Source organism: Drosophila sechellia, chromosome 2L, assembly GCF_004382195.2.
Source record: "Drosophila sechellia strain sech25 chromosome 2L, ASM438219v1, whole genome shotgun sequence".
In the NCBI taxonomy this organism is placed as follows: Eukaryota; Metazoa; Arthropoda; class Insecta; order Diptera; family Drosophilidae; genus Drosophila; species Drosophila sechellia.
In genome coordinates this window covers 18,670,979-18,693,937 of record NC_045949.1, presented here as the reverse complement: position 1 = coordinate 18,693,937, position 22,959 = coordinate 18,670,979, and the positions used below count along the sequence as shown (strand labels likewise).

The 22,959-nt window shown below is 48.4% G+C and overlaps 9 protein-coding genes across 12 annotated transcripts; 2 read left to right on the top strand and 7 right to left on the bottom strand.

Annotated features, from left to right (window-relative positions):
- Window positions 1-4: 4 nt before the first annotated feature.
- On the bottom strand, window positions 5-1,429 carry LOC6614640 (tRNA-dihydrouridine(20a/20b) synthase [NAD(P)+]-like). The gene is made up of 2 exons (XM_002039031.2): window positions 1,272-1,429; window positions 5-1,209 (listed from the first exon to the last, which is right to left on the bottom strand). The coding sequence occupies exons 1-2, from the start codon at window positions 1,357-1,359 to the stop codon at window positions 107-109; spliced, it is 1,191 nt and encodes a 396-aa protein (XP_002039067.2). The 5' UTR covers window positions 1,360-1,429; the 3' UTR covers window positions 5-106.
- A 111-nt stretch (window positions 1,430-1,540) lies between these two features.
- On the bottom strand, window positions 1,541-5,464 carry LOC6614639 (protein phosphatase PHLPP-like protein). The gene is made up of 5 exons (XM_002039030.2): window positions 4,812-5,464; window positions 4,544-4,697; window positions 3,516-4,312; window positions 2,814-3,434; window positions 1,541-2,752 (listed from the first exon to the last, which is right to left on the bottom strand). The coding sequence occupies exons 1-5, from the start codon at window positions 5,013-5,015 to the stop codon at window positions 1,664-1,666; spliced, it is 2,865 nt and encodes a 954-aa protein (XP_002039066.1). The 5' UTR covers window positions 5,016-5,464; the 3' UTR covers window positions 1,541-1,663.
- A 406-nt stretch (window positions 5,465-5,870) lies between these two features.
- Window positions 5,871-10,557, bottom strand: LOC6621705 (trithorax group protein osa). Its single transcript, XM_032727837.1, has 4 exons — window positions 9,982-10,557; window positions 9,101-9,924; window positions 8,596-9,042; window positions 5,871-8,430 (listed from the first exon to the last, which is right to left on the bottom strand). Exons 2-4 carry the CDS (start codon window positions 9,815-9,817, stop codon window positions 7,165-7,167), a joined length of 2,430 nt encoding a protein of 809 aa, XP_032583728.1. The 5' UTR covers window positions 9,818-9,924; window positions 9,982-10,557; the 3' UTR covers window positions 5,871-7,164.
- Window positions 10,558-10,978: 421 nt separating this feature from the next.
- Window positions 10,979-12,729, bottom strand: LOC6614638 (probable 26S proteasome non-ATPase regulatory subunit 3). The gene is made up of 2 exons (XM_002039029.2): window positions 12,440-12,729; window positions 10,979-12,379 (listed from the first exon to the last, which is right to left on the bottom strand). The coding sequence occupies exons 1-2, from the start codon at window positions 12,601-12,603 to the stop codon at window positions 11,059-11,061; spliced, it is 1,485 nt and encodes a 494-aa protein (XP_002039065.1). The 5' UTR covers window positions 12,604-12,729; the 3' UTR covers window positions 10,979-11,058.
- A 249-nt stretch (window positions 12,730-12,978) lies between these two features.
- Window positions 12,979-14,719, top strand: LOC6614637 (FAD-dependent oxidoreductase domain-containing protein 1). Its single transcript, XM_002039028.2, has 2 exons — window positions 12,979-13,470; window positions 13,533-14,719. The coding sequence occupies exons 1-2, from the start codon at window positions 13,069-13,071 to the stop codon at window positions 14,676-14,678; spliced, it is 1,548 nt and encodes a 515-aa protein (XP_002039064.1). The 5' UTR covers window positions 12,979-13,068; the 3' UTR covers window positions 14,679-14,719.
- On the bottom strand, window positions 14,676-15,444 carry LOC6614636 (calcium load-activated calcium channel). Its single transcript, XM_002039027.2, has 3 exons — window positions 15,332-15,444; window positions 15,204-15,281; window positions 14,676-15,146 (listed from the first exon to the last, which is right to left on the bottom strand). The coding sequence occupies exons 1-3, from the start codon at window positions 15,390-15,392 to the stop codon at window positions 14,734-14,736; spliced, it is 552 nt and encodes a 183-aa protein (XP_002039063.1). The 5' UTR covers window positions 15,393-15,444; the 3' UTR covers window positions 14,676-14,733.
- A 343-nt stretch (window positions 15,445-15,787) lies between these two features.
- LOC6614635 (apoptotic chromatin condensation inducer in the nucleus) lies at window positions 15,788-19,123 on the bottom strand. Its single transcript, XM_002039026.2, has 5 exons — window positions 17,464-19,123; window positions 17,149-17,359; window positions 16,861-17,089; window positions 16,686-16,798; window positions 15,788-16,598 (listed from the first exon to the last, which is right to left on the bottom strand). Exons 1-5 carry the CDS (start codon window positions 18,924-18,926, stop codon window positions 16,416-16,418), a joined length of 2,199 nt encoding a protein of 732 aa, XP_002039062.1. The 5' UTR covers window positions 18,927-19,123; the 3' UTR covers window positions 15,788-16,415.
- A 270-nt stretch (window positions 19,124-19,393) lies between these two features.
- LOC6614634 (tetratricopeptide repeat protein 19 homolog, mitochondrial) lies at window positions 19,394-20,972 on the top strand. Of its 4 annotated transcripts, XM_002039025.2 has the most exons (4): window positions 19,415-20,120; window positions 20,173-20,336; window positions 20,419-20,566; window positions 20,619-20,972. In XM_002039025.2, exons 1-4 carry the CDS (start codon window positions 19,578-19,580, stop codon window positions 20,880-20,882), a joined length of 1,119 nt encoding a protein of 372 aa, XP_002039061.2. In that variant the 5' UTR covers window positions 19,415-19,577; the 3' UTR covers window positions 20,883-20,972. The 4 variants fall into 4 exon arrangements, 2 of the variants coding, with proteins under 2 accessions (XP_032569729.1, XP_002039061.2); XR_004361189.1 differs by lacking the exon at window positions 20,619-20,972 and having other exon boundaries at window positions 19,394-20,120; window positions 20,187-20,345; window positions 20,419-20,495; XR_004361188.1 differs by lacking the exon at window positions 20,619-20,972 and having other exon boundaries at window positions 19,397-20,120; window positions 20,187-20,336; window positions 20,419-20,511.
- Window positions 20,884-22,587, bottom strand: LOC6614633 (protein catecholamines up). The gene is made up of 2 exons (XM_002039024.2): window positions 22,171-22,587; window positions 20,884-22,115 (listed from the first exon to the last, which is right to left on the bottom strand). Exons 1-2 carry the CDS (start codon window positions 22,502-22,504, stop codon window positions 21,145-21,147), a joined length of 1,305 nt encoding a protein of 434 aa, XP_002039060.1. The 5' UTR covers window positions 22,505-22,587; the 3' UTR covers window positions 20,884-21,144.
- Window positions 22,588-22,959: the final 372 nt, after the last annotated feature.

Here is a 22,959-nt window from a genome sequence, read left to right as displayed (position 1 = left end):
CCGATTGTTTCTTCACTATAAAGTGTTTAAATATATTAGATATCAATCTATTTGTTATGTACAAAATCTATGCCCCACCAAACTAGTGATATATTAATAAAAAAATTTACTCCTCGTCACCAAAGAGTCCTCCCAGTTCCAAATCTTCTCCGCCAGTTCCGGTCAACTGATGTGCTCTGAATTCCGTAAAGAACTTTCCGTCGCTTTTCGAACTCCAGGCCTGCTCATCCGACTCGGCGGCAATGTGCCGGGCGTGCTTGGGCGGTGTGAAGTGGGTGTACGTGCAATCCGTGTAGTCAGCCGACGGTGTGTCGTCCTCACTGTATTCCAGATTGTAGTGCTCCTTCAGGAAGTCGACGACCTGTTCTTTGGAACCCAAACTGTTGAATTGCACTCGAAGATCTCGTTTCATGTGAGCGCTATACATGAAGGTGAGGTGGTGGTGAAAGCACTGAAACAGCAGGTTATCCCTGGCAGCAGAGGCTATATCCAACCACTGTTGTACACAGGACAATGGCGTTGTTTTGCCCTCTGGATAGCTGCTATTGAAGAGAGCCGGATTAGCAAGCAAGCCTCGAGCAGCCATTACACCAGCTGCACCCGTTTGTTCATGCATATCGCAAGCATCCCTGTAGCTCTCCACATTGCCGTTGACTATCAGGGGGATCTGAAGGGACTGGCGCACCTGGGACATAGCTGGGATGTCTAGTGTGTCCTTTGAGTGTTTTTGGGCTGGCGTCCGACCGTGAAGTGTTAGAAAGGTGACGCCCGCGTGCTCCAACTGGCGGGCTAAGTCGATAGTGCGCTGCAAGGACTCCTCACCTCCCAGCAGACGCATCTTCACCGAGACACTGAAATCCCCAGGCAGTGTGCGCCTCACTTCCTGAACCACTTGATGCACTAGCTCCGGCTGGCGCAGCATTCCGCAACCGTAGCCCTTCGCCATTGCCCAGCTTTGTGGACATCCGCAGTTTAGATCGATGCCATCGACATATGGGTAGATGAGCTGGGCGGATGTGACGAATTCCGTAGGATCCTTGGCCGCAAACTGAGCGATCAGCGGCTGGTCATCTGCACCAGTGGAGAACTCGTTCTGGCGGGCTTTTTCGCTGTTGTTAATGGAGTCCGAGATCATCATGGGTGTAAACGCTAGTTGTACTCCATTCAGACGTACTAGACGCCGAAATTCCAGCTTACTATAGCGCACCACTGAGAAATAATTGTGCAGATTTAGTAATAGAATACTGGCTATTCGTATTTTAGGAATTTACTTGGAGCGCTGACCCGCACGAAATCCGATTGTGCTTCCGCGAACAGCGCAGCGATGTCGTGGTGCGGTCTCTGTTGCGGCAGGTGCATGGTTATAAAATATTTAAAGGTAAACAAAAATAAACAATTGCCAAACGTGGTACAAAGCCGCTAATGCATATCGATGCTACCACGTGAGGGAAATCGATAGATCAGCTTAATACATACCGATACATTGCACGGTAATAACGGGTTTCGGTACGACAGTTTGTAATACGGTGATTTTAGTAACGAATATATTTTTTTATTTTCATAGTTTAGAGAGTCTTAAATCAAACTAATAATGGAATTATCTAACGAATATTTTCTTACATTTAAACTTATTGTAAATACCCCGATGAAAGACAACCCTAAGCTAAAGTTCCGTCGTGGCCACTCCCCAGTACTTTCGCATTCTACTCTCGTGCTCGTTGAAGTCATTATCGTCGTGCTCCTCTTCGTCCAGGATGTTTCTCTCCCGCTCCTGGGTAACGGCAAAGTCGTATTCGAAATTGTAGGGCATCAGGCGCTGAAGGGATCCAAAATAGGCTGAATTTGGACCCGTGGCCCGCTTGACTGTGCCTCCGTGAAACTTGGGCCGAGGCTTGGCATCAAATATATTATAGCCGTAGCTATGGGCCTGCTGGAAGGAGAGGGCACTGCCAAAGTGTCCTTGGGGCGATTGCTTCACCTGATGATATGAACCCAGAGGCACAGAAGTCGTTATGGGTTGGGGTAATTGAGGAGTGCTGGTCGAGATGAACTTGTTGGTGACAGTCCGCATTAAATTCGAGGTAAAGTCATTCCGTTCTGGAAGAACTGTAGCTGCCATGATTGCATTGGGTACGGTACGTTGTTTAGTGAAAGACTTAGAGATGGTGTTTAGCTCCTTATCGAACAGCAGCTGGGTGTTTTGCTCCAGCATGTACTCCCAGCACTTGAACTGCTCCTCAGAAAGCACTGATTCTGATACCGACTCTGTTTCGTCCAGCATCTCAAGCTGTTGCTCCTCCTGCAGGACACGGGCATGTGCCAGTACGAACTCATCGTCCTTATCCTTGGCCAGCAGGTCCCGATCACTCTGCCCACTTGGCGAGGATCGTCCTGCCAGCGGCTCCTGTTCAATGGCTCGGTGGCGACAGGCGTTGCTCCGGTCGCAGCACGTACGCTTGCAAACTGATCCACTGGACAAAGGTAAGGAAATCGGCTGGGGCTTCTTGCGTACACTTTGTTTCAGCTCTCGTATCAGGTGGTCCACATCCGTACCTAGGTGACGAAAGCGAACCACAATTACACTGAGACTCTCCGCCGCAGCAAAGCTTTGAGCAATGTCCACCAGTCGCTTGGCCGCAAGCAGGGAGTTCTCCTCCTTTCGCATCTCTCGGGCTGCACGATCAATATCCATCACTGACCAGAGGTGAGCATTGCCCACCACCAAGTACTCGTCGTCGTTGCTGAGAATGAGCTGCAACAAGGAACCGCTTTCAATTTGATTGGACTAAACATTTGATGTGGTAAAAACTTGCCTCTAACACATGTGGATCTGGCATGGAATAATTGTTATCCTTTTGAATGCCTTCCGCTTTGGTAAGACGCAACTGGGAGGTGCGTCGTATCAGATAGGCGTCCAGGCCTCCAGTGCTTGCCATGCGTAGAACATATCGTTTGCTCTTCAGCGGTCTTACTTTGGAAGGAGCCCGTGTCCTGGTAAGATGGAACAATGCGGCACTCCGCACACTGCCACATTGCTGCTGCGCCGCCAGCAGGGTAAACTTCATGTAATCCCTGACAGCCGAGTCCTTGACCATCTGCTGCTGCTTCATCAGATCGGGCACCATATGAGCCATCTCCTGGGCGGCCCGACCGCCACCCTCCAATGCCTCGAACATCCCGTACAGAGCCTCATCTGATCCCCCGTAGTTTGCAGCCCTTAGTTGGTAAACTGAAAGCTTCCGGCAATCACCAGAGCCCGGGGTTTCCGCAAATCCCATCGTCCAAGGCCCAGTGGACTTATTCTGATTCCGTTGGGCACTCACCTGTCGGATCTTGGTTGTCGGCAAAGCAGCTCTATTGTTCCCGGACACATCGATTAGGCTCCAATGGCGCTGGCTTTGGGTCTGACAAACCTTGAACTGCTGCTCGTCCACCTGAAGGATATTGATATTAGTTGATCAATAACAGCTGTGCCATTTGAAACCATAAGTTGGGTTTAGGTGCTCATATCTTACCTGCAACTGCAAGTTCCCCGATAGATCCAGGTACTTCAGATTCCTTGATGGAACCAATGCCAGCAGATTGACGCGATCCAGATGATTATGCGAGAGATCAAGGACCTTCAGCATGGCTAACTTTGCCAGTTGCGGGGTGCAGAGGAGCAAATTGTTGCAGCAGCGTAGCACCCTGAGCTGACCTAGAGTGGCCACCTCCTCGGGCAGTTGTTGCAGCATGTTACCAGACAAAACTAGGATCTCCAGTTCCGGCCAGTTGCGAACACAGGCGGCGGGCAGGACCCCAATGCGATTGTAGGCCAGATGGAGTACTCTCAACTTGGCGGCATTGTGCAAGGGCTCAAAGATGCTGTCATTCAGGTGATTCCCCGCCAGCGATAGATTCACCAGCGCAGCATGGTTATTCTGCTCGTAGCGTGGCAGGGTGGACAGTTTGTTGCAGGAGACATTCAGCGTTTCCAGGCGAGCGTGGGTCACGGCAAAAAAGTTGTCCGGAAGACTCGGTAGCTCATTGCTTTGCAATTGAAGACTCCGGATGCTGGAAAAGCCCTCCGGAAATTGGTCCAGCTGCTTCAGATCGTTGTATGCCAGGTCTAAGGACACCAGCTCAGTTATCCTGTAGTTGCGTAACAGTCCTGCCACGTTGCTAAGGCGATTGTGTGAAGCATCCAAGGCGGTCAAGGAGGCACATGCTCCGACCCAGTTGGGCAGCTCACTGAAGTTATTGTGAGAGACGTCAATGCGCTGCAGCTTCAGCGGAACTGGATGCGTGTTCGTTGTGGATATGTTGTGCAGGTCTAGAATTGAGATGGGAAAAGTAATAGAAGCCTGTTATAAATTCTACCCATTACTCATATAGCAGATTTCGTCGATCCAACCCTATAAAGTTCTAATCAATTTCCGTCCGTCCGTCCGAATAAAAGCTACTTTTTGGGAATTATTTAAGTTTAAAATGTAACGTTAAGCAACAGATTATAAAGACGTAGACGCAATTAATTTAAGGAATACAATCTAAGAGAACCCCTTACAATTATGGTCGGCGACAAGTGTCTGCAAATTGGTGGCATTTATGATCAGTTCCATCAGCTTGTTCCGGCTGCACTTCAGCGTCTCCAGTTGAGCGAGCGAACTGAGATCCAAGACCTCCATTTCGTTTTCGCATACCTCCAGCTGGGTCAAGTACTGCGGACGAAAAGAGAAAACGGCGATTGGGGAAGATGTACAGGCATGCCAGCCGGATATGGAGTACCGGAAGCCGGATGTCGGTTACCGACAGCCGGAGTGGAGTCAACTCACATTGTAGTTGCCAATCAAGATGCTGCCGCCCAGTTGGCTGCCCTTCAGGCTGAGCTTCTGGGGGGATGTCTGGCCAAAAGTGGCCGCCTGCTCCTCCTCCGCCGCCGTCACCTCCGCGGGCAGTGGATGCGGTCCACTGTGGCTGGCACTAACTTTTAGCTTCGATTTGTACGGATCCGCTGGCTTCCTCGTGGCTTTGAGCATTGTTTTCGGCCCTCTCGGGGGTTTCTTTTATTTCACTTCGAGCTCTTGGCAAAGACCCAACTTCGCTATGCATCAACGAACACCCATCGAGTGGCGATCGCAGCGGATTTCATTTGTTTTCGTGGGGTAATCCACTGCACTATTATTTTTAAAACCTTCTAAATTCACTAGCTTACTAATTCATATCACCATTTGCCTGCACTTATTAGTTCTTCCAAGGGGACTTGCCGAGATTTGGCAATAGGCAACTGTGTGGATTTGGTAATACTCCTACATTTTACTGTATGATCCGCACCCGATAAATGCGACCGCTCAACTGAAGACGAACACGATAACTACGGCTATGATGACTCTGGGCCGTTACAGAAAGACGGACACGCTTGAGGGATCCTCGGTCTTTCGATTGCTGGTCGTATTGCCCAAATCCGAGTTGCACTCAAGACGTGGAAGTACAGTGGTACACTTTCAGTGAACCGAATTAAAGCTCGTAAGTTTTAAAAGTATAGTAATACATATACGCGATATCGAAGGGAACTAAGAAAACTGTATAATCAAAGTCTCAATTTTATTTTTTTTAAATGTATTCCCGCTTGAATAATGGATATATTCATTCATTTGTAATCAGAAAGTGGGCTCGTTTAAATTTTTATAATTAAATATTCCGTTCGAGGTATACAGCACCCACTGTACAGGCCTAGAGAAGACTTGGCCATTCAAAAGAGGGTGAGTTTCAGCAATCCGATCAAAGAGCACGAGCGAGTCTCTTAAATGGCCACCTGTTGGAAAGAGGTGCTGTCGAAGGTGGAAGGAAAACCCAAAAAGGCAAAGTGCAGGAGAGGAGTAAAACAGTTCGACTTGTAGCTTTGTGTTTGTTACTCGAATTTTAGAAACAATTTGTTTTTATTATTTCAATGAAATATAATAATTGTTTGTCATGCCTACGCATTAGCAGCAAACTCAGAAGAGTGTGTATTTCATGTAAATCATTTGCTTCTATTTTCATTATCTTGCAGTTCGTCTGCTGACTTTACAAAATTTTAACAACGTCTATACATAAGAAACTAAGGGCAGGCAATTGTATTTTGTGGTCAACCGTGGGAGGTTTTGGCGTGACCTTAACGGTTATTTCTCTAACTTGGCCAGTTCATATACAGTTGCCATCGGGGTTCAAGTTGTGAGTACATAAAATAATCATTAGACAGAGTGCTTAGCAGTAACGTACGCCCTATCCACATAAGAGTGTATCATATACGATTGTTTGCATTAAAATAATATATATATATATATATATATGTAATATATATATGTGTGTATATAAGTATGTTGGTATTTATATAAAGTACAAAAAAAACATTGCTAAAAATACATGTTTAAACAAAGGAGCAGCAAATAAATAGATGGCGGAGTAACTAGAGTACAGGGTGTTAGTAGATCAGAGGGCTCGGTTGGAATCAGAAGTCGGTTAACTATGCACACTGTGCTGCTACGCTCGTTTGTTTATACACATAATCAATTTTAATATATTTGCTAGTTATTCCGTATGCTACGTGTGTTCTGTTTTCCTGGGCAACTCCAATCCCCTCCCCTCGTTTCGATTCGTTCCGTTTCGTTACGTTACGGTACGGTATGGTTACGACCGCCGTCGTGGTCTCGTAATGGCTTACGTAATGGTTCTTTAGCTTAATTCGATCGTGGCATTTGTAACATATCTGCCCATTGAGTGAGTTTACGGAACGCGGAGCGCAGAACGCGGATTAGGATTATTACTTATTGCTGTTGTACATTCAACTTAACGTTAGAAATATTAAGAGTGGCATATGACTAAAATTCGTTATCGACTATGTGTGTGGGAGGGGCGTGGCAGGGCAGGGCAGGGCATGGCAGGGCGCACCTAAATCATTCTTATTTACGGATAAGGGTTGTCAAGACTTAGCCGCAACCGCAGCCGCCTGCCCATCCTCGAATTGAATTAACGCGAATTGAGAGGCTTACGGAACTAAGAGAAGTGGCAAAGGCGAGAAATTTGATTTCCGCACTACACAATCATAATAAATGGTAATTCGTATAAGTAGGTAAGGATTATGCATAATCATTAATATAGCAGTAATAATATATCCATATATGTACGTTAATATACGGTCCCTCCGTATTATTTCCCCGTACTGGTCACCGTCCCCGCAGTCGCCGTCGAGTTGATCTGCACACCGCCCACGTCCTTGTGGTGATCGCCCGTGGCGTTTGAGTCCATGCTCGTCTCGGAGTAGTCCAGTTTGTAGCTAGCGCTTCGCGTCACATCCTCCATCGACGCCTCCTGGCATTCCCGCCCGCTGTGCGTCTGCGATCCACAGTTGTAGCAGGAGATCACTTTTGGCGCGGTTCCGCCACCACCCGCTCCCGTGATGGGGCAGACAGTGAGGGCGCTGTACGGCGTCGTGCTGGGGACTTGCTGCTGTGGCGTAGGCACCGTCTGCACGCTCACCGCGTTCGTACTGACCACGGCCGCTGTGTTCTGGAGCTGTGCAGGCGTTACCGCGGTAGGAGTGCCTCCCGCTGTCATTGGCAGGAAGGCCAGGCTGGTGTGGAAGGTCGGGTAGATAAGCTCACCGTTGTGTGGCGGACCCATCGGATAACGGAAGCCACCACGCACCGTCTGCGGAGGCGGCGCACTATGCGCTTGGAATATCGTCTGCTGTGGCGGCGGGGGTCCTCGCTGGTGATATGGATAGCTTGTGTTGTAGGTTGTGGGCGGCGGTTGTTGCGGCTGCAGGAGCACCGTTGTCGTGGGTGTGCTCACCGGAGACTGGCTGATGAGAAGGGTCTGGGGCTGTTGCTGCTGCAGGCTGGCGCTGCTGATGGTCTGTGCATCGCTAACGATGCTCGGCGTGCCCGTTGTGTAAACCTGCTGATAGGTCTTATCCATCCCATTGCGTCCGTTTAGCCGCTGCTGTAGATTCATTTGCTGCTGCTGCTGCTTGTAACTGAAGTGGTGTGGCTTCGCCTGATAGTTTCCCAGACCGGTGGGCAGTACGGTCGTGATCATGCCCATTCCCGCATCCACCGAATTGTGTACTGGCAGTGAGAGCTGCGTGGGTGTTGGCGTCTCAGAGGGCGACAGGTCACCACAGGATCCATTCGAGCTGCCCGATTCACTACCCGTGGTAGCTGCACTTTTGGTGGAGTTCATGGAGTTCATCATCGATCCACTGCCATCGTCGTTTATATTCATACTCTGCATCATAACGTTCATGTTATAGTTGGGGTTCTGAAAGTGCTGCTGCTGCTGTTGTTGCTGGTGCTGTGGTATGAATGTATTCGCCTTGACTCGATGATTATGTCCTAGACGCGGAAAACCGTTGCGAATGAGTCTGTGCAGACTGGTTCCGCTGGAATTACTGCTTCCGCCTTCGTTGATGCTCTGTAAAGATAAGTCATTTGTCGTATAAGTATTGTCGTATTTTGTAATATGATTGGCCGACTTAAACAATGGATGCAAATGCTAATATTAGTTAATTTGCTTTTGATTTCAATCTTGAGTTTGCTTTAAATAAATCAACAACGCATTTAATTGTTTAATAATTACATCGTGCTGCTGCTCGCCGCCAATGGTGGTTGGCGGCGGGGTAGTCTCCGCCGAGGGACGCCGCGTGTTCTTCTGATCCGCTAGTCGCTGGGACATACCCCTCATCTGCTGCTGCTGCTGGTGGGGTTGCTGCTGCGCCTGCAGTGGAACGTTAATTAGGGAGCGGTCCCGCTGAGGACTCGTGGTGCGGCTACTCGACGGCGAGGATTGCTGACTCAGCATCGGCGAGCTGGCAGGTGGCACTTGATGGTCCAGACTCTGCGGCTGCTGTTGCTGCAGAGCGGGCTGTTGGTGGGGCGGTTGTGGCACGTAGTGGCGCATCGTCCATCCCGTGTTCTGGTGGCTGATGATGGCACTAGTGTCCGCTGGAATGGTGATGTTAGGCTGCATCAGGTGCGGCATGCCATCGACACTGATCTGGTGCGTTCCATCAGAGCTGGGCAGAAGCTGTGGATGAACAGATTAAGTTAATCAACTTTACGTGGGTTTCTATTTGAAGACTTACCTTTTGAAAGTGCTGGGGAAAGATCATGGGGATATTGCCCTGCGGCGTCTGCAATACCTGCACCATTTGAGGATGTTGCGGGTGCGGGGGCGCCTGCTGCGGTCCTGGAATTTGGTGGATCACGTGTGGCTGTTGCTGAATCACCAGGTCATGGGGGGACGGCGGGTGAGGATGTTGGAGCACTGGCGCCTGCGTCTGTCTTTGCATTTGAGGCGCAAATCGCTCTACCACCAACTTGTTCTCCTTAATCTTGGCCAGAATGCCAAAAATCTTCTTTTGCTCCTCCATGGAGAACACCGGGTGGATGGCTGCCATCGTGTAGACCAGCAGCAGCTCCAACAGCGTGTCCTGATCATTAATACAACTGAAATCGCACTCTCCCCAGCATTCCAGCGTTCGATAGATCTCACTGACGCAGTTCCGATTGCAGGCACGGATCAGCGCCAGATACAGGGCCATCTTGCGCCGGATCTTCCGGTCGGTGGGATCGCCCTTCTGGCAGTTGACCATGTCTGCGGCCAGCTCATGCGGGTTATTCGCCCGCAGCTCCATGCCGCGCAGCGTCTCCGAGTCGCAACGGCCCTGCTCCTCGAGGAGCGTGCCCAAAAATCGCAGCTCGAATGGCAGGCAGGCGGTGAGCAAGGCGTACATCGTTTCGATCCGATTGTAGCTCTCAAGTTTCTCAAACCACTGCAGAACGTCCTGTTTGCAAATCATCTCCACGCTTGTCCCAGTCCCTTTCACCTACCGATCCCGAATCCCTGCAAGCGGCTGCACTGCATCAATGGCCACCTACTAGTGTGCCCGTTCGCCAGTTGGCCCGTCTGCGAATGTGTGTGAGTGTGTGTATGTGTTTGCGTCGGTGTGAGTGCTCTAGTTACGTGTGGTGGGTGCAAAAGGCGTCCAGAATCTCGTTAGCTGGCAGCAGCTGCTGCTGCATCACAGCCGGAATTGTCGAAGGCTGGATGGGATCCGCTACTGGACACCGGCCCAGCTTCCCGGGGCACTGTTAATTGGCTTTTCGCTGGCTTCTTCGCCACTAATCCGCTCACAAAGGCCGAGCTGATCGGCTGGTGCTGCTTTTCCTGCTGCTCTGCTGCCCACAACTACAACTAGTCGCGTATATTTTGCGCGTTAGCAGGGTAGGGGGTGCGCGGGCGGCGGGTGGCGGGGGGCTGCACCACATTGGCCAGGCACTCGCTGCTTTGCAAAACGCTCGCTGTTCGGCCGCTGTTATTCGGAGGAGATTACTCGCCGCTGCCACAAAAAACCCAGCAATTTTCGCGAAATTCCGCGATAGGCGCGCGTTTGCACTTTCCGGCAGCAATATACAGTGCGTAGGATCGCGGATTTGGACATTTAATGTGCACGGCCTTTAATTAGTTTGCATTGTGTGCACCTTTTTGTCTAAAAATTTTTTTCACTTCGGTTCCGTGTGACCGTGGCTGCTGTTTGTGTTGTTTGCGCCAGTGTGACCGTTAATACTGCCGACCAAAACCTTTGCCAGAAAAAGTGTGCTTTTTGTGGAAAGCCGTGTATTAATATATTTACATCTATAGAATACATATAATATATAATAATCAATTAAATCTTTCAAGCTGAGAAAAGTCCTGCAAATGTACTTAATAGATCATTAATAAGATAGCGTGGGCAAGAGTAAGATATCTGAAGAAGGAAATGAATCTATGTTGCCAGACTTCGTTTTAAATTAACGCGCCAAGGCTGCCAGAAGTGTGATATTTTTAAAATGTTTTTCTATACCTAACCGATTTGAAATTATTGATTGTGTACCACGTTAACACAACCTTTTGCTTGAATAAAAAGAAAGATCAGTTCTGAACTATTTTTGATATCCAATACATAATTAAATGTTCCGAAATTATTGTAACTTATTTAATTGCGGATTATATTTCTATAAAAATGAATGCAAGCACAAATTAATTTGCAGAATCAGCCGCTTAGAAACCATCCTCATCATCCTCGGCCATCTCCTTGGCCAGCTCAAGGTCCTGCTGCTCCCGCTCGCGTCTCTCCTCGGCACTCTCCAAATCCTTACCGTAGGATTTTGGGGGATAGCGCATGGCCTTAACGCTCTGGTTGTGCAGATTCAGGCAGAACGAGATGCGCTCGTGGAAGGCCAGCTGCGGTTCCCGGGTGCTGTAGATGTCCGTACTTTCCTTGCTGCGCATGAAGTTCTGGGCTGGGTCCAGCGTAGCCTCAATCACGCCGTCCCGTATAGCCTTCGATACAATAAACTCGGCATCCTCCGCGGAGTCCAGCATTAGCCGCTTGGCAATGTCTTGCGGCGAGATGCGTGAGTACGACAGTCCGATAGAGCGGATGGCCGTCTTGATCACATTGTGGCGCAGCCGGATAATCAGGGTGAATGTGTGGTCCAGTTGGAACTTGGGTCCGTATTGGGATACCACGTCGCCGAAGCGCTTCAAGTTGCCCAGACGCACGGCCTGCGTGAGCTGGAAGTAGGCACCAAGAGATTGGCGAAGACCGGCTTGCCGGAACACCACACGCTCCGGGATGTTGCCCAAAAGCAGCTCCACAACGATAATTAGCTTTTGAACCGTCTGACGGAAGCCGATGGCAGCGTGCTGCGGCGACTTACGCAGGGCCTGGACCAAATGCTTGTGGGCATCACTGTACTCCAGCTTGGCGGCCTTGATGCGACCGAGATAGTACAGGAAACGCGCCCATTCATTGTTGCTGGCCGATTCCGGGTAGACGGACTTCTTTACCAGCTTGTCTGCTTGGTCGTACAAAGCATAGTGCAAGTAGTTGCGGAGCAAACAGTTGATCAGCACCGCCTGGCCTTCAAAATCATTACGCAGCGTAGCGGTGCGCAGTCGAGCGTGCAGGAAGGATCGGATGCCTTCCAGTGAGTGCTTTAGCTCCGCCACTCTTGAAAAATAGAAGTAGGACTTAGCACCAATCAAATCAAGGGTGCGTCGGTTTTGGATGGAGATTTTGGACATTAGGGCGTCGGCGCTTATTCCGGCGCGCTTTAAATCACTGGCGTCGATGAGCTTGACCAGCAGGAGCAGGTAGAAGTAGGCATCGACCTCGGCGATTGGAGCCTTGGTGGCCACTTGTTTTTTGGGAACATCGGGCAGCTCGGTGGCGTCTTTCTCCACAGCGGGCATTAAAGCCACGGCCGCCTCACGATCTGCCCCAGCGGGGTAAATACTCTGGGCAAGATTCCGGAAGACGACGCCGTTCAGCTTGCGACGAGTGTTGGGCAAATTGCGAAGGACGCGCAGGATGAAGCTGTTGGCGGAAATGAGCCATATGAATAAGGGAGAAGATTACAATGCTTGCACTACTCACCGCGACTCCTTCGAGGCTACCCCCTTCTCAATCTGACGAATCTGCTCGCGGATCTCCTGCACGGCGGCCACATCTTGGTTCTTCTTCTCGTCAGCCAACGTCTCCACCGTTGGATCCACCTCCATCTCCACGTCGTTAGCAGCGATGTCCGTTGCGTTGGTCATTTTGTAATGGAACTCTCAATTTACTGGGGTCACAAATATAGCCGACTTTTCTTTTGTTTTTCCCAATCCCAATCAAAAATGCCTAGTAATGTCGCTTCTTCTTCTTATTCGTTTTCGGCTACAGGCAGTGCTGGTAAATGTAGTTGGTTAACAGTGCTGTTAAGCCGTTACGTTTCAATTTATCGATATGTTTTACGGTACACTGAGCGAACTTTCAGTCTCGTATGCTATAGGAATTTATTTCTAATGTTTTACAGTAATGATATCTATTGTTTCAATTTGGTTTAGGAATTTCCAAATTACGCACTCGCTAAAAGTGTATTTTTATTTAAATTGCACACCACAATTCCGTTAAGCCTTTTCGATATCGATACTCCGATAGCATCGCACGTTATCACTATTACAAAATAACACATTAATAAAAATATACGGAATATGAATTAAGTTAAAATTAAAGAGACCAAAATGTTGCGGTACAGACAAGTGGTGCGTCTCCTTCAGCGCCGTAATTTCTCGGCCGGAGCAACGAGCAATGGAAGTGGATCTTTCGGGGGCGACAAATCCGACGAAGATCTTCACCCTATACGACGAACACTCCGTTTGCTCGGCAACGATATGCGCAAAGTTAAGGAGTTCTTTGTACCAAAGGAACCGGAGATCGAGAAAGCTCCCATTCCGACACAGAGCAAGTTTCACTTTTCAGGAGAGCGAGACAAGAGCAAGGAATCCACTCTGCCGGATGACTTTCAGACCCATTGCGATGTGCTCATCATTGGCGGCGGTGGAGTGGGCAGCTCCATCGCCTTTTGGCTGAAGGAAAAGGCCCGCGACGGTCTTAATGTTGTGGTGGTCGAGAAGGATGACACGGTAGTAAAATGATGTGTACCAGTCTACCGCAAATATTTAAATGGTCTTCCACATATTTCTAGTATGCCCAGTCAGCCACTCGTGTTTCGGTGGGCGGTCTTTGTCAGCAATTCTCCCTGCCCGAAAACATCCAAATGTCACTATTTGCCGCCGACTTCCTGCGAAGCGCAAGGAAGCACTTTGGCGAGGAAGTGCCCCTCCAGTTCACGCCCCATGGCCATCTGATGCTCGCTGGCGAGGAGCACGCGGAAAGCCTGAAGCGCTCCTCTCAGCTTCAAAACGAACTGGGTGCCCGAAATGAACTTCTTACTGCAGATCGACTGGCTGCCAGATTCCCCTGGCTAAACACCACGGGCATCGCTTTGGGCTGTCTTGGTCTGGAAAAAGAGGGCTGGTTTAATCCGTTGGCCCTTCTGAGCAATTTCCGACGTTCAGCCAGTGGCTACGGCGCCCATTTTATCAGTGGCCAGGTGGTCGACTTCGAGTACAAATCCCAAATGGACATTTCTGTGGTCACAGACCTTGGTTCCAACGAGGGTGCCTATACGGGTTTGGAAAAAGCGGTCATCCAACTGCCCGATGGCACGCGACGCACCTGCAAGTTCGCCCTGTGTGTAATAAGCGCCGGTGCTAGTTCCGAACAAGTCGCGCGATTAGCAAGGATAGGCGTGGGTCCAGGAATACTTCAGGTTCCGCTGCCCATCAACGCACGCAAGAGGTACATGTACGCCATCAATTCGCAGGCCCAAAGTGCACCCGGGATGACCATGCCCATGACAATAGATCCGTCGGGCATCTTTGTTCGCAGAGATGGCCTGGGCGGCCACTATATTTGCGCGCATGATTCGACGGAAGAGATTCATAGTGGGACGATTGATCCGCAATATTTCGCCCAGCACATCAGACCCCATTTGTCCAATAGAATTCCCGTTCTTGGAGAAGCCCAAGTGGTGGATAGCTGGGCGGGCTGCTATGATCATAACGTATACGACGAGAACGGCGTTTTGGGAGCGCACCCGTACTACAACAATCTGTACCTAGCCACCGGTTTTAGCGGACACGGAGCACAACAATCTCTGGCCGTGGGCCGAGCCATATCCGAGCTGATCATGGATGGTCAGTTCAGAACCATCGACCTTTCTCGTCTAAGCTTCGACCGGCTGATTGTTGACCAGCCCATGTTCGAGTTGAATACTGTATTAAGCTAGAATTGTTGATGGTGCATTAAAACTAAATGCAGCTAATTTAATTAATGAATTTGAACTATTTGAACTGGCCTGGAGCAGGTCCAAACAGACCTACACCCTGCTTGCTGGCGGCGCGCGATGGGGCAAAGCCCAGAAGCTTTTGGATGTTCTGACGAATGGACATGGTGCACAGGATGTAGAGGAATATAAAGGAGCAGTCCGTATAGTCGTCACCGGACAAATTTCGGTGACTTAACCCCTGGATCCAGGAGATGGGTGTGAAGGGCAGCTGGGCAACCACACGGCCGTCGAAGATGCTGTTGAACATACTCAACAGGGCGGTGAAGGCGAATCCCGTGGCGAACATGGTCTTCATCTTGACCAGCGAGAGATCGCGGTTGTTGTTTTTCAGTTTTTCCTCATCGCGCTCGATCTTCTTCTTTACGGCTTTGTCCAGGGAGTCCCCATGGATTTCCTTGCGACGCTCCACTGCAACAGAATGCGGGTTAGCTCGTGACCATTTATAGCACCCTTTGACCGACTTACGCTTTTTGCTCTGCTTTTCCACCTCGGTCTTCAGCTTTTGGTACTTCTCCGTCCGGTAAACCATCACCCAAGTGAGTCCTAAGCAATAAATATGTAGGGTTAACTAAATTAACTGGCCTTTTGCTTACCTTCGCCCAGGAAAGCGGTGCAAACCGATATAAAAACAATTAATATTGTGTCGGACCACATTTTTTCACTAAATTAATGTTAATACAAATTAAAACTCATCGATAGCACTAGTGACATAAATCATTCAGCGGCTCCGATAGCTTACTAACATGGACTATCGATTAAAACAAACTTTTTGTTGGGGGTATTCCGGTACTTTAACGCACAACTTCATTTTCCCTTTTTTAAGTTTAGCCAATAAATTAGACACGTGATAATTAATAAAAGCCGTGTTTTTACTAAAAATTGATAAGGAAAAGTAAATAAATGCCAAAAAATTCATACTATATAAATCTGACCACTACATATAATAATATAGATTTTGATTTTTCTATAATTTTGAGTTAATTCCATTCTTTTCGAGTCCATATGAGTCGAGCGATAAGCTTATTTCTCAGACATTTAAAACACATTTGTGGGTTTTGGCATTGTCACAAGCTTGCCGACTGATGTTAAATTGTATTTCTAAGTTCATTAAAATTTTAAGAAATATTTGATTTTACAATATATTAATCAATTATTTTATGTTTGTTTATTGAATAGATATAAGCATGGTAACTTGCTGCAATAGTTTCTAGAGTCCGATGGTAAGTTTCCATGGCGTTGATGCTGATCTGATGCCGGCGCATTTCTGGTTGCTGTGGTTTCGATTTGGGGTGAGGTGACGTTAGGCGCTGTAATATGCTACATTTGAGGAAAGAAATCAAATCAGGTTATATATATATATATGGAAATATATATGCTATATATATATGAAACAACAATGAGAAAAATAACGAAGAAAAGAGAGTTTGAAATCTCAAAATCAGAATGTGGGTGAGACGTTGGCCAAAATATTCAATTTGAAGTCGGTTCACTTCAAGTTGAATATTACAAACGCCTATTTGGGAACGCAAAACGCTCGAAAGGAAAGAATAGAAATTATTCGGGTGGTGATGACACCCATGCTGAAGTTTTAGTTGCTGTTTCTTGAAGTTTTTTTTATATGTTGATTCAGTTTTTGAGATATTATCAACATTTATTTGCTCAATCTCAAGCCTCCGCCTAGTAACGTCTTCGCTCCCGCTCGCGACTGCGAGATCGTCGCCGTTCGTTAGAACGATTGCGACGCGTCTCGCGCTGGCGGTCACGATCCTTCTCCCGCTCCTTCTGGCGCTCCTCCCGCTCCTTAATACGCAGCTTGTGCTCCTCAATGCGTTTCTGACGGAATGCCTCCTTTTCTGCGATCTAAAAGCCGAAGAAATTTCATTGTTCAGACGGGCTTGGTCTAGAAGTGATTCTCGTTGATTGGAACTGTTTCTCTCAGCAACTTACAGCTTCCGGCGTAAGTGGCAGCCAGTATATGCATGGTGTTCCCTTTGTTTTTCGAAATAGATCATCTAGTAGTCTGATAGGCGGTTCATTCTCCTTCTTCTTAGTTTTGGACGCTATTTAAACGGGGTGTTTTTGAATTTTTTCATGACAGGAAAATGTATCCCACGGGTTTTACCTGGCGATCCACTGCGGCTTCTTGCATGTGCATTGCGATCAGGTCGCTCCCGATCGCGTCCTCGTCCCTCTCTGTCCCTGGAACGCTTTCGCTCCTGTCCGGCTCGTTCCGCATCCCGAGACCTCGAGTCCAGTCGATCCTTGCTCTCCCGACGCCTGTCGTTGCTGTGTTTGTCGAGGTCGCTTGGTTCCTTTTTGCCAACATCCCATTCGCGTACAGGTCGCGCAGGCTGAAGGGAAAAGACATGTTAGCTCTTTGCATTTCTATGCTATGATAATAATCCATTACTTTTTTGTCAGACGGTTCCAACCGAGACCAAGCGTTGCCCGACTGCTGGTTATCTCTGGTGTTTTCCTGCCCGTACCTCGGAGCCTCGTCCTTCGTTGAAAGTATTGCCCGATCCATATCAGTGCGACTCCCAAAATCTACATTCAAACATTTGGGATTTGAGACTGGCCAGCGAACTCCGTGCAGGGCATGTCGGGTTTCGATGGCCTCGCTTAAGGGTTGGAAAGCAAAATAATTGAAAGTGTAAGTTTTTTATAAACATATTTCAATGACTTCCTGGAGATTAGGTTCTACTTGCGCAACTACAATACTTACTCTTCAGTGGAGTAGGCAACATAGCACTTAGACTTGATCCGATCTATCCAGAAACCATCTTCCTCGACGATCTTTCCCGTCCGCGCCAACAGGCCTTTCAGCTGCAGCACTGTAAAGGGGCGCACCAAATTGGTGATATAGAGCACATGGCTGGCGCGGTTTCGAGCAGGACTAGGATCACGGACTATGTGTGGTGCTGCCGTGGAAACTGTGGCTTTGCTCAGGCTGACCTGGGCTGGAACCGTGTCTGCTGCTGCTGGAGGAGCGGGTCCTGCTTCTTCATTATCTGCCGACGCCTCTGCGGTGGTGTCGGTGTTGACGGTATTGCCCTTGTTATCGCGTTCTTTGCTTGCTTCGGATGCGGGCGCCGGCGAAGCAGATCGCTCTGAATCGCGATCGCTGGTAACCAGGCCTTCCTCCTCTGAGGAGGATTCTAGTTGCACATCGCTCAGGGGCACTGGCTGCACCACATCGGCTATAATGTTCTTCAGGGAATCCGTCGAAATGGCAAGCACGGGCGGGGTACGATCCGAGTTCTTTTTGTTCGTCAGCCACTTTCGCTTCCGCACCGACCGTTGTTGCTGCAGTACTGGAGCACCGGTTGTGTTGGTTGCGCTGCTGTTTAGACATGGATCATGCTTGTCGTTCGAAAGATCGGCTGGTTCATCCTGAATTAGTTTTGGGTTTTCCTCTATCTGCATGTGGTTTTCCTTCTGCTCCTCCTCTGCGGGTTGCTCTTCCTGTATCTGCTCCTTGTGCCTCTTCTTGGTTTCTCTGCGCTCCGCAGGAGGGGCGGCTTCTTCGTCCCTTTCATCGACCTCTTCTGTCTGAATGTCTAATACATCACTAGTCGTTTTTAGATGTTCCTCATCCTTGCTGGAAGGAGAAGGAACCTTTACCTCTTGTTCTTGCTCGCTCTGCTTGGTGTCGTCATCAGTGGAGGTGGGGACCTCCTGCTGCGGTTTTAAGTCCTCTTTCTCAACATCATCATCCTTGACTACAGCGGGATCAGAACAGGATTCATCGTTTTTAGCCTGCTTATCCTTCGTCTTGGCAAGGTCTTCGGACTCGCTCTCATTAGCCGCGGGTGGCGCTACAGTCTTTTTCTCCTCGACAGCGTCCTTTTCAACATCCTTTCCATTCTCCGGCTCCTCCTCGGGTATGGTGTCCACCTTCTTGTCGCCGCCCTTGGACTCCGTGCGCTTTTTAGGCGTCGTCCGGCTGCCCCGACTCCTGCGCACTGGCGATGCTCCAGCTCCGGCACGTTCTTCACTGGAGGCACGCGCCTCATTGACTTCTTGAGAGGCGGGCGGCACTTCTTTATTATTTTGAACCGCGACCGGAGTCTCGACCTCGGTCTTCTCGTTCTCCGACACCTTGCGGGAGCGGCGACTTCGCCGTGCCACTGCCACCGGCACCGGAGCGGGCGACGACGACTTTTTTCGCTCGCTGCGACGTCTCATGGCTGGCCGAAATCGCGAATCGCTGGAGACTCGCTGAGACACTGGAAAGATCTGAAATAAAACGTAGGTACAGCCGGCGGACCCACAGCTATTTCATGCACTGCTTTGCAAGTTCACTACTCTTTATATTCTGCACCTTTTCTTGATAAGAAAAAAAATTTTACTAGGCGAAAGAGCGTCAATCCGCCATCAATATACAGGGATGCTTTCTCTCGGTCTATCGCCCCGCTGACGGCTATCGATAGTATCGCATGCGGTGGGGGAAAGAAGTTACTAATTACATTAAACTTCATCAAATGTACTTTAACGTTTTTTATTTGATTGTTAATTACTTTATTCATCAATTTAATTTTGTTCTCAGATTTAACTTAAGAACGAAATGAAAAGTTGCCGATAAGGTTTTGTTTGACAGTGTCATCTCTAGAAAATTTTAAAAACCTTTGTTTACGAAATCTTAACGAAACATAAATATATTTGCGAATGTATGATAGAATAGAAATTATTTAAAAGTATTCTATGTTCTTAATCGGGCGGTACAAAATGTACTTTTAAAACGTATTTACCGCGCTTTGCAACACTACATACGTGCTATTTCATAATTTTTAATACCATACCTGCAACAATTATAGGTTTTAGTTAAAAAATTAATAAATGCCAAACATGTTAGTCAGAAATATTTACAAGTTTACGCAAGCTATGGTCAGGTTTCGCGTTGTCGCGAATCCCAGAGATTACTGTCATCTTGCGCCGCTGAAGAGAAGCCGTTATCACCAACGGTCAGAATTCGTATGTCGACCGCTGTGCTCCAATAGAGCGGGCTACCAGGTGTCCTGGGCAGCTGCACCCGCTTCTGGCTCTTCCAGTGGAGTGTTTTGGGCATTTTCCGCTGCTTTCACTTTGAATCTGTTTGGTGCCGCCGACGAAAAGGAGGAAACTCCGGAGGAAAAGCTGATCAAGACCATCAAACGATCAATCCTGTGCATTCAGAGGGAACAGTACGACAAGGCCGAGCAAATGCTCCACCTGGCTCTGCGAATGGCGCAGGATATTCAGAGCAAGGACGGCATCACATATGTGTTTGATCTGATGGCTAATTTGGCCATGGAACGCGAGCAGTTTAAGAAGGCGGAGAAGATATTCACGGACGTGATGAAACGCCTCTTTGCCGAGGGACACACCGAAGAGAGCCCCAAGGTGGGTGACCCACTTAGACACCATAACCAGTTAAGATCTCTTTCATCTTTAGATACTTCACATCAGCTCCAAGATAGCACACATGTCTCAGCTGCAAGGGGATCTGGAAAAGAGCTTTCAAGGGTTTACTTGGACCTTGCAGCAGTTGGCTAAGCTACTGGAGAAAATGCCCGACGACAAGGACATACTGGAGCTGTATGGCTTGACAAAGAATTGGTATTGAAGGTGTTTCCATTGCCGCTTACCAAACTTACACTTGCAGTTCCAGTCAATGCTTTTCCTTGTGATTATTTTCCAGGTTTGGCCAGCTGCTTATGAAGCAGGGCAAGTACCTGGAGGCTAAAAACCTCTTTAAGGAGGCCTTCGACACGCTCATAAATGTTTATGGTGCCGTCAACGACGCCTCTGTAACCATCCTAAATAACATCAGTGTGGCGTACGTAAACGTAGGTTCGTCTATTCATCCAAAGTACTTGAAATACATTAGACTAATTACAGCTGGAAAAGTACACCGAGGCAAGGGAGACGCTTTTGGAGGCCATGGAACTGACTAAGGAGCTAAAGGATGCCACCCAGGAAGGCATTCTGCAGGCAAATCTGGGTTTGGTGTATCTTCGCGAGGGCCTTATGTCGCAGGCGGAGAACGCTTGCCGACTGGCGTGGAAACTGGGCAAGCAACACCATAATTCCGATGCCGTAGAGCAGGCCGAGTATTGTCTCAACGAGATAAAAGCCACCCTGAATGGAGAGAAGCGCCAGTGAGGATTCTTTTTACAGTGTATTTTTGACTATTTATAAAAATTTCATGAAGCACAAATTTGGAAGGCTTAAAAAATCTTAAATAACTCCGCATTCTTTATATTGGGAACTAATTGCGGTTACTGAATGTTGGAATATAAGAAATTTAAGTAGTTGCTCATCGTTTTGAGTAGGAAATGAAAAGCCATCTTTCAAATTGTTTGCGGTATACTTTCAGTTCACGCAATTAGATCTTTTTTGTATTACTTCTCCCCACAATTTAATGTTACTCGAACTTGGCGATAACGATCATTAGGGCTACGCCGGTGAGCAGCGCAAAGATTTCCTTCAGCGACTGTTTCAGTTTAGTGGACTCCTCCAGCAGCTCCGGCAGGACACTCACTGTTGCGATGTAAATAAAGCCGCCGGCGGTGAAGGGCAAGACCCATGGGGCCGATCCGTCCCCGCCTCCAGCTCCCAGAAGAGCTAACGCTGTGCCCGCCAAAGCTCCGAGCGCTGTGACGAGCTGCAGAAGCATTGCCTTTCGCCTGGAACAGCCAGACTTTATAAGAATGGCAAAGTCGCCAATCTCATGGGGCACTTCGTGCAGCAGAATGGTGATAGTGGTCACGATGCCAATGCTGTTGCCCGCCAAATAGGAGGCACCGATGGCCAGGCCATCGGTGAAGTTGTGAGCAAAGTCCGCCGCCAAATTCAAGTAGCCGGAAATCTCCACTTCACCTTCTGGCTCCGCTTCTGGTTTCTTGGACTTGGTCTTGGCTGGCTTTGCCGGTTTGTCTCCATCTCCGTTGTCTTCTTTGTCAGAAGACTTTTTCTTAGCAGGCACTGGTTTTGGCTTTGGTGCTCCATGGCTGTGGCCGTGTCCTCCCTGACCGCCCTTTAGAATGCGTACCAGTTTCTCCACCGAAAGGAAGGCAATGATTCCTCCAAGGACCCACAGACCAATGCTCATATCGTGGCTATGAGCATGTTCATGCTCCTCGCCATCATGATGATGATGGTGATCATGACCGTGATCGTGGCCGTGTTCTCCATGACTGTGTGGATGCGTGGCATGCGGAATCAAGTGCAGAAAGGCATCGCCCAACAAACCGCCAGAAGCAAAGGCCAGAAGCACTTTAAGACGCGGCTTCATCGCCTCACTGTTGTCTAAGGGAATGATATATAGCAGCACGAAGGGAGCGGCACTGATAAGAAGAGTTGAGCCGATCGAGTGCAGCCAAATGGTGCTCATATCTATAAGAAATTTGGGTCAACTCGGGCATTTTAAGCGTGGTAGTTTGTGGATTACCCAAATCCGGCTTTGTCTTGGTGTGCCTTTCATCGTGCCCGTGATGATGGTGTCCGTGGTCATGTTCGTGGTCGTGGTCATGATCATGATCGTGCCCGTGGTGGTGGTGTCCATGATCGTGGTCATGATCATGATGATGATGGTGCTCCGCCCGTGGAGCCTTCTGCGGATCGAAATTTTCGTTGGCTTCCCGCGAGTATTTGAAACTGGGATTGCCCTGGCCGGCGCACAATGCCGGGAGCGAGAAAAGCACTGCTCCTAGGATTACGACCAGTGCCAGCTTCTGGTACAACTGGAGCTTACTGCACTGGAAATCAGCCACTTGTTTGGCCATTTTGTCCTTTACTTTAGTTTCGCGTCGGACTGCGGCCAAAGTGTTGTGACGTGTTTGCTTTTTTTCTGGCTGAGTTGTTATCGATAAGAGTGTAAATCTGGAGATATCGATTATTTGGCAAAAAATAAACAAGGAACTTGTGTATATTTTTAATTATAAGTTTCACTTTGCCGCTTTTGCTTACATTAACTTTTAAACGGAGCTCAAGATTCGACAGTTTTCTAAGGGAATGCTTACAAAAATGCGAAACATTTGATATTTATGCAGGGTACTCAAGGAAAATAACTTGTTCACACTTTGCCGTTACATTTCAGTTTTAAAATCTTCCACATTTATAATATATTCATTTTTAAATTAACCTTTTAAATAAACCAAATACAAGTAAAATCCACCCCAGCATATTCAGAAATAAAGTATCTTTATTTTCTGTAGCCTAACCACCGACATTGATTGAA